The 9,810-nt window shown below is 43.5% G+C and overlaps 1 protein-coding gene across 1 annotated transcript; it reads right to left on the bottom strand.

Annotated features, from left to right (window-relative positions):
* Nucleotides 1–2,796: 2,796 nt before the first annotated feature.
* Nucleotides 2,797–4,416, bottom strand: LOC308081783 (LHFPL tetraspan subfamily member 5 protein-like; the record flags this gene model as incomplete). The annotated part of the gene is made up of 2 exons (XM_080423407.1): nt 2,797–3,032; nt 4,014–4,416. The coding sequence occupies 2 exons, from the start codon at nt 4,414–4,416 to the stop codon at nt 2,797–2,799; spliced, it is 639 nt and encodes a 212-aa protein (XP_080279533.1).
* Between the last annotated feature and the right edge of the window lie 5,394 nt (nt 4,417–9,810).

Here is a 9,810-nt window from a genome sequence, read left to right as displayed (position 1 = left end):
GGTGGTGGTGATGGGGACTGTCTAGGGAGACTGTGAAGATAAAGTTGAAGAAAACACGAGAAAGACACTAAACCCTTGAGAAATGTCTCTCTCAGACTGCCTGCCACACTTCTTGTTCTAAATGTTTCTCTGCATTGACCTGTGGTAGTTGTTTAAGATATTTCTGATTAAATGTAAGTAGACATCATTTGCTTTACATTCCCTAAACCCTCGAAAGATGGAGCTAGATGGAGCAGAGCTGGTTCTGTAGTGTCTTGCGCAGCGAAACCCTCGACAGCTCCCGGTGCTGAAATGTCACAGTGACGAAAACCCTCTTTTCAATGAGGAGGCAAAAGCACCTGTCATACTTTATAATCTCTCTCTCTCTCTCTCTCTCTCTCTCTCTCTCTCTCTCTCTCTCACACACACACACACACACACACACACACACACACACACACACACACACACACACACACACACACACACACACACACACACACACACACACACACACACACACACACACACACACACACACACACTGGAGCACAGGGCAGGGCTACCTAGTAGTCAATTAGTAGTCCAGTTGGCTCTCTGAATGCTGGCCTGCCTTCAGATAATAAATGATTAATGGAGAATAGAGTGACACAAGCCTTGCCAGATGGTGATCTAGTCAAGTTACACTTTCACTTATTAGTGAAGTGTGTTAAACATCTAACATTCATCTAAGCTCTGGAGACAGTTTTCCATTTGCAAGTTTATTGACTGGAGAATATAATACAATGGGAGAATGAATGGAATGTGTAAAATAATCAAACAAACCTTCACTGTCCAAATGTGGAGTCATACGTCTGTACAGTATATTATGACGTCTGACAACTGACGTCACAGACTGGCCACAAATGGAGCCACGCCGTTCCCATCAGAATCAGCTTTATTGTCACATCTCAGGTTTAAAGAAGTGGGTGAAATTATTTTCGTGCATAGTTCCCATCGTATCGTTACTTCCATAGACGAAAGAAAGGGAAGAAGGGGGGGGGGTCAGCTCATTCGTCAGTATAATCCACAGTGAATCCCATGTGAATTCCACATGATCACAAGTTGTCTTTGTGAATATGATGTTGCCAGTGAAAGTCCACTATAGGCTAAAATGAGGTGTTTTGGGCAAAGGATCATCTGGATGCAGAGATGACTTCTCCTCAGGTCAGTTTCCAGCTGCTGCCACAGGGTTAGCTATAATGGAAAAGTGATATAACATCAGATTAAGAATTAATCTAGGAAGCCAAGCAGTGTTTTCAAAATAAACATGGATGCATCTGACTGAGACGTATAGGTATTAATGTCATGTGAAGAAACCTGACATGATTACGTTTTACCCATAAAACTGAAATGTGAAATATCACTAGTTAACCCTGTCCTCTTTCTTCCTCACTCCTTTCTCCTCTCCTCACCCCTTTCTATCCTTTAAAACTTTGAAGTCTCCCCCCTCCTCCTGCTACTTTCCAGCATGCTTTCCATCTAACCTTTTCTTCCTCTTCCCTTCTCTCATTTGAACCCTTATGTAACTCTGTGCCTCGTCCCTCCCTCTAGGAGGGTCCTGACCCAATAGTGGGTCACGACAAGACTATTTCGAGTGGGTTGTGGATGTGTGCTCTTCCACTCTGTGAAAAAGTGTAACTACTTTGAGTTCTTCAGAGTTTCTGATGCTGCGCTTCCAGCTCTTTATTTTCCATCAGTTTTCCCACTTACTGTAGCTCGTAGAATCCATCCATGGTAGTAGACTGTCAACATTTGTGGTACTGTACATGAGGCCCAACCAGATGAGAACCGCTGCACTAGATTCTATCATTGAATCTGTCCTCCTCCTTCCTCCTACACGTACACTCCTCTCCTTTACTGTCATTCCCTCATTTTCATCTATGGTTCTCCTCTCTTCTCCTCACCTCTCCATGCCCCGTCTCCCTCCTTGAACTCCCCCACCTCCACATACAGATAAGATAGCCAAACTCTTCACCTGATCTTTCCCTGAAAGAGCACAGTTTTCCCCCCTATAGAGCATCGCAGTTCCCGCCCCTTCCGGGTTCCACTGCAAAATACTCAATGCATTTTTCCCATTGACATTTCCAAAAATATTTATATCAATTAATTTAAGCCTAGAATCAAGCCATCCAGGGTCCTGGTGAATCATGACCATAAAACGTTTGATTCTGTGAAAAAAACTTTTTTAAAACGGCAAAACAAAGGGTATTTATTAAATATAGTATATCATATAATTAAATATAAAATAAAATAAATCACAGAAAAAAATGTTTTATGGTCATGATTCACCAGGACCCTGGATGGTTTGATTCTAGGCTTAAATTAATTGATATAAATATTTTTGGAAATGTCAATGGGAAAAATGCATTGAGTATTTTGAAGTGGAACCCGGAAGTGGGCGGGAACTGCGATGCTCTATTTGGGCCTGATTAGTCGTTGTTTGAAATGGCACCATTTCACACCTGGCACAATGTCACACCTGGCGAATGTCACACTTTCTCTATGAAAAGGTGTGGATTTCCCACTGATTTGCCTGTGAATTGCCAATGGCAGGCCCTCAAATGTTGCATCTGTACCCTTTCCCTCCACCTTTCTTTACTTGAGGGCCGGCATATATTAATGAACAAGGCATTGCAACATTGTACAGTGCAGTTTGGAACGCAGTGTAAATATAAAGGTGTTAGCAATAATGCACATTCTCATCATTTAGTCCCTGACATGTAACAATAAAAACAAGACACCACAGAACGAACATAAGACTATAAGAATACAAAACTAAGTACTCGTCTGGAAGTCCTCTGGCACCAGCTGGTCCTGCCGGTTGCCCAGGCTGAAGGCCAGGAAGGAGAGGATGAGACAGTCCATGATGGTGATGATGGCCAGGATGTAGGCCCAGCGCACCGTGCAGTTGCCCAGCGTGTACTTGTCTGTGCGGTTTCCACACATGCGCTTCACCGGCTCCGAGTCCCAGCCGTCGGGGTAGATCCCGCAGCCAATCACCATGCAGGTGGCTTGGAGAGTGGGAGAGAGGGGGACATATTGGCTCATTGACTGGTTGGTTACACTGTCTGTCAATTACTGTTCCTCGTTAAGATTATGATTGTTCCTGCATTTAATATTGGTCCAGGGTGACTTTTCGCAGGAAAAACATTCAAATTTCAAAACTAACATAATTCTTGTTTTTATCTTGAGTCCTTTATTGTCCCTTTCATGGGTAACCGGAACGCTCGCCCCAAAACATACAAGCCCCCATTTCTTTCGTGGACTGAGGTTAAGGTTAGGAATAAGATTAGCTTCAGACATAGTTTTACTGAGGTTACATCTAGGAATAAGGTTAGGTTTAGGCATAGTTTTACTGAGGTTACGTTTAGGAATAAGGTTAGGTTTAGGCGTGGTTTTACTGAGGTTATGTTTAGGAATGAGGTTAGGTTTAGGCATAGTTTTTCTGAGGTTACGTTTAGGAATACCTGGTGGCGACCGTTCCGAGGTCGCCGCATTTGACCCGGGGCAAGCGTATTTTGGGGCGAGAGTTCTTGTATCCCTTTCACACACAGCACAGGTGATTAGAATGTATAATGCTCAGCATTCTAATGCCACAGGTCTACTCAGGATTATATCAAATGCACAGCAGCCATATGCATATGCAATGGACAAAGCACGTACACATGCATGCCTCATAAAGGCCAGAGCACATGGTCGTCAGGGCAGGGGCCCACCCTGAGCATGTCACTTGAGAAATGACAGATGACACATACGATACACGCCACACAACAACTCCACTGTAGCTTAACTCCATAGACAATGATAAAGTGGATCATTCATTATTGACTCGGCAGGGATGCCACCATGTCACATTTGTGAACTATCAGGTTACATAGGTGGCTGAAACATGAACTAAACACTCTCACTCTCCAACTGCTGTTGCAACTTAAAACAAAAACTAAATGACGATCAATCCAGGGCTCAGGCTATATATATATAGGCCTACTCACCCGAGGCAAGCTGCTGCCAGGCGCAGATCTTGTAGACGCTGCCCGCGTTGTAGAAGAAGAAGAGGCCGATGGACGCAATGCTGCTTAGCACAAGCAGCATGGAGACGCCCACCATCATCATGGCCGTCTTGAAGGCGCCGGACGGGATGGAGCTGAAGTCGAACATGCTCCCTTTGCAGGTCAGCTCGGAAGAGATTGCGTTCCCGATGCAGTAATGGAAGAGGCCGAAGTAGCCGGCCTGCAGCGTGTTGACGCTGTCCCCGATCCAGTAGGGCTGGATGTAGCACACCATGATGGCGACGGACAAGTTGACGGTCAACAAGATCCACAGGACGCCCACGGCCCGGGCGTTGCGCACGTAGTTGGTGTGGTAGATGTTAGCGGCGTCCTCGGCCGTAAGCATCGTGGTGGTGGTGGTGGCGACTGTCCAAGGAGACTGTGAAGATAAGAAAACAGGAGAAAGACACTGTACCCTTGAGAAATGTCTCTCTCAGACTGCCTGACACACTTGATCTAAAATGTTTCTCTCAGGTGGGTGGGGATTTTTGAAGGAATCATAGTCTACCTTTTTGCTTGTCTAGAAAAGCTTCCCTCACCTACTGGTTGTTTTAGTTTTTCTCTTTACGGATTAAAACTGTTTTTCTCTTTGTAGAATGACACTATTGTAAGCAGACTTCTTTTGCTTTGCTTTCCTGAAATCCTCTAAAGATGTAGCCAGGTGGAGCAGAACAGGTTCTCTCTCTGTGTGTGTGTGTGTGTGTGTGTGTGTGTGTGTGTGTGTGTGTGTGTGTTGTCTTGCATAACGCTCCAGTGCAATTCAATACCCTGGACAGCTCCTGGTGCTGAAAAGTCACAAGTGATGAAACCCTCTTTCTGTAAGTGAAATGTTTTGTCTTGAATAGATCTGTATTCCGCATTGCTATAGAGTGTAGGCTACAGTGTATTCATTACAAACACTTTATACTAACTATGTCAATGGTCATTGTCAGAATATAGAGCTTTAACTTGAAAAATATAATTGTTGTTTTTGTTTTGTTTTCACCAAATAATATCACAGCAGTTTTAAATATTATATATATATAATAGTGAGGTCACAAATCAACCTCACACACGCACGCACGCACGCACGCACGCACGCACGCACGCACGCACGCACGCACGCACGCACGCACCCACACGCGCACACACACACACACACACACACACACACACACACACACACACACACACACACACACACACACACACTCACAGTCACACACACACATACACACACTCACAGTCACACACACACACTGAATCAGGGGTACCTGTTGAAGTGGGTAGTTGTCTTTCCTTGTTGCAGAGGCTGGTCTGCCTCCAGATAATAAATGATTAATGGAGACACGAGCCTTGCCAGATGGTGATCTAATTTAGTAGTCAACTTCCCCTTTCACTTGTAAGAGTTACTTAATAATTTACGTTCAAATAGTTTCTGATTTATTTTTTATTAGAATACGTAGCTATAAACGTAAACCAGTTATTGTCCGTAAAGTTGAGCACATTTCAATGTATACTATTTCAAAAAAGTGAATTGATTGAGGTCATATAAAAGTCTTGGTAACATCATTTAACAAAGGTTTCATCTTGAGAGTTAGCATTCCAATTGCTGCATTTTAATGTCTCATCAGGTTAATTTATTTGAGGCATAATGTTTCACATTGACTGGAGCCTGGAGGTAAATAATGTGCTACATGGGATTTAAAGATCATTCCTCTTATTCCATAACACATAATATTTATTCATATTTTGACTCTGTTTTGAGAACATTCTGTCATTGCTACATGGTAGCTTCTTTCACAGGATTCAATTAGACTTTTCACATTTAATAATTTTGTATTTGCAACTGTATTTGTTTGTATGTTTTATATGTGGACCCCATGGAAGACTAGCTGGTTGCTATGGCACCAGCTAATGGGGATCCTTAATTAAATCAAAACACTAATGGTATTAGTAATTTAATAAATAACAAGCTTTCACTTTGAATGTTGAACCAACAATGTAACAACAAAACTACTACTTGCATTTAAAACAGTATACCAGTAGAGGGTGCTACAAACTGTCTGAGTCTGACAACAGAGTCTGACAACAGCGTCCCGTTACCATAAGGAATACTATGACCCTGGCCAGTCCAGACAAAGACTTGTGAAGGTCTATTTTCCAGTGGTGTAAAGTAACTAAGTACATTTACTCAAGTACTGTACTTAAGTACAATATTGAGGTATTTTTTACTTTACTGGAGTATTTCCAATTTTCAGTACTTTTCAGTACTTTTACCTCCACTACATATCAGAGGCAAATATTATACTTTTACTCCCCTACAATGATTTGAAAACTGTAGGTACTAGTTACTTTGTAGATTTTGATTATTATTACAAAACATACATTAAACACTTCAGCTATATACATTTCGGCAAATTCGAAAATAGCCGATCTACAAGCTCACAATGCGTCGCGATGCGACGCATTGTGAGCTTGTAGATCTGCTATTTTCAACAGACTTTTGAGCGGTGTAGCCGCTCCTATAAGTGGGGTTGGGACCCATGACCCATCCGTTGTGAAAATTTGTCTTTCGCTGTACTGTGATTGGCTGATAAGTATTCAGACCCTTTGCTCAGTACTGTGATTGGCTAGCGAGACGCATGATGAAAATCATAACCTATAAATAGCACCACGCACTTAAAATAAATACTTTTTTTGGGCGGTGTAGCCGCCCCTATAAGTGGGGTTGGGACACCTCATTAGTACACCCTTCGCTGTACTGTGATTGGCTCATAATTAGTACACCCCTAGCATTAGTACACCCCTAGCTGTACTGTGATTGGCTGACTCTATTGGCTGACTCTATTCAGCACTGTGATTGGCTAGCGAGACACATGATGAAATCAATAACCTATAAATAGGACTATGCACTTCACATCACTGTGATGACCACTGTTCTAAATAACACCGCTCACTTCACACTGGGTGTGATTTTTTATATATTTTATACATTTGAAAACTTACTTTTGGTACTTTAAGTACATTTTGATACCAATACTTTTGTACTTTTACTCAAGTTAATTTTGAATTCCGGACTCTTACTTGTAACAAAGTATTTCTACATTGCAGTATTGGTACTTCTACTGCAAAATCTTCCAAGGACCCTTGAAAGGTTTTGCCACGCAATTGCATTGACTTTGAGCACAAAAGAGAACATTAATTGACTACCAACCTTATGAGTGCATCTGACTCAGATAAGTTTTAGTTAATGGGAAGCTCAAAATTAATGTCTACTACATAAATACACTACACTACACACTACACACTGTGTGTGTGTGTGTGTGTGTGTGTGTGTGTGTGTGTGTGTGTGTGTGTGTGTGTGTGTGTGTGTGTGTGTGTGTGTGTGTGTGTGTGTGTGTGTATCGCTGCTGTATTCTCAGCCTCCATGCCTAAAATCTGTTTTGACGTCACAGGAATGTATTGACATGTTGCTAACTTCCACATGCTAATTAAAGTCCAGTCCACACTAGTTTGTTATTTAATCAAACAAGGGAGAAGACCTCAAGAGGCGGCTGTTCGTAGCTACAGTGGAGTCGGTACTGCTGTATGGGGCCGAGACATGGACCCTCACTGCACAACAGTTAAGGGCCCTGGATGGAGTCTACACACGAATGCTACGAATGTCACTAGGTGTCACATGGACGGACCACATCAGAAATGTGGTTCTCTACGGGGACCTACCACGTGGGTCACAGACAAGGTCAGAGAGAGAAGGATGAGGCTGGCAGGGCACCACTGTGTCAGACACCCGGAACTATAGAGGAAAGCAAACTGACACTATGGGAGCCAACCCAGGGCACAGCCAGGAAAGGCAAGAATTAGAACTGAGAGCATCTTCTTGTGACTCAAGATAAAACACTGCAGAGCAACCAAAGGTATGGCACCCCCATATCTTCAAAGCCTGATCCAACCCTAACAACAACCCCTCCCGCTCACTCAGATCAGCTAACACGGGGAAGCTGTCAGAACCTTCCCTAAAACATCCGGGGCAAACGCTCCACACGTCCCAGACTCTTCTCCCTTCTGGCTCCCAAACTATGAAACAAACTCCACCATTGCAGTTAGAACTGCAGTCTCACTCCCAATCTTCTGCCGTAATCTGAAGCCTCACCTCTTCAGACTCCACCTTAGCCCGTAACACTTGCCCTAGCCTTGACGACCTTGCAGTCTTATGCAAAGGTTAATGTAATTTGAACAGATGCCCGGTTCATTTGTTGGCCTGGCATCCTATAGTTTAGTTTCAATGTACTTTTTTTTGGTACATAATATTATACTGTTTATAGGCTGATAATAGGGTTCTTGGTTTACCTATGATATAGATTACTGAGGCACTACACTGTCTCTATGCATTGCATTTGATGTATTACCTTGTGTTTACCTTGCTTACTCTGCTAAATTGTAAATTGTTTAACTTCTTCCCCATCACACACACACACACACACACACACACACACACACACACACACACACACACACACACACACACACACACACACACACACACACACACACACACACAGAGAAAGAGAGAGAGACACACACACACACACACACACACACACACACACACACACACACACACACACACACGCACACATGCACACATGCACACACGCACACATACACACATGCACACACACACATTCCTCTTTAAGGGCATCCAACACCTTGTTTCTATGGAAACAGCCACGGGCAAGGAGAGATGCTGAGATAGCAAAAAAAAAAGCCTCTTTGTGCGACAGTGGCTCTTAGTACAGCAGCAAAGTGACCATGAAGGGAAGGGTTAACGACAATAGCAACACACACACAGCTTCCAACAGGAGGCAAGATATGATAGTACCACCAGACCCCCCCCAATAAATCCTATTACTCTAAATGTATTCTCCGGACACAGAATGAAAGAGGCCACCTTTGCAATGTCACTGAATTAATGTTTTGTGTGGTTTGGAATAGTGGATCTGAAAGTGGAGTCCAGGGACCCTCAGGGTTCCTTGAGGGGGAACAATTCTCTCTTTGTTTTAGCTATAGTGGAATTACTGCACATTGAAAAAGGTGTTTGTGGTCCAACAAGGTGCTGTATAAACCAGCCTTGTGTTCTGGTGTTTGCTGTTATCATCCATTACGGTTGATGAAGTCCATGAACAACTGGCGCCAACTGAACACTGGGGAATAAGAATGCTGGATCACATCTTATTCGCATAAAAGAAGCATGAATGTACATGCACAATTGCACATACACACGTGCACGCGCACACACACGCGCACACACGCACACACACACACACACACAAACACACACACACACACACACACACACACACACACACACACACACACACACACACACACACACACACACACACACACACACACACACACACACACACACACACACACACACACACACACACACACACACACACGCACACACACACACACGCACACCTGCTCTCTTCTACATGAAATCTCCCTCCATTCTGCGGGAGGAAATTGGATTGCTGTTGCAGCGTAACTTGATTATAAAGGGCCCACCTCTCACACTGTGGGGCGATACCACTTAATAAAGGTAAGTGCATTGACATGCAAAAAGCACACATGCATGAACTCACGTGCACACACACTCGCGTGCGTGCACACACACACACACACACACACACACACACACACACACACACACACACACACACACACACACACACACACACACACACACACA

This window comes from Gymnoscopelus braueri (assembly GCF_963280865.1).
Source record: "Gymnoscopelus braueri genome assembly, chromosome: 3".
In the NCBI taxonomy this organism is placed as follows: domain Eukaryota; kingdom Metazoa; phylum Chordata; class Actinopteri; order Myctophiformes; family Myctophidae; genus Gymnoscopelus; species Gymnoscopelus braueri.
The sequence above is the reverse complement of the archived record's forward strand: the minus strand, read 5'-3'. Positions and strand labels throughout refer to the sequence as shown.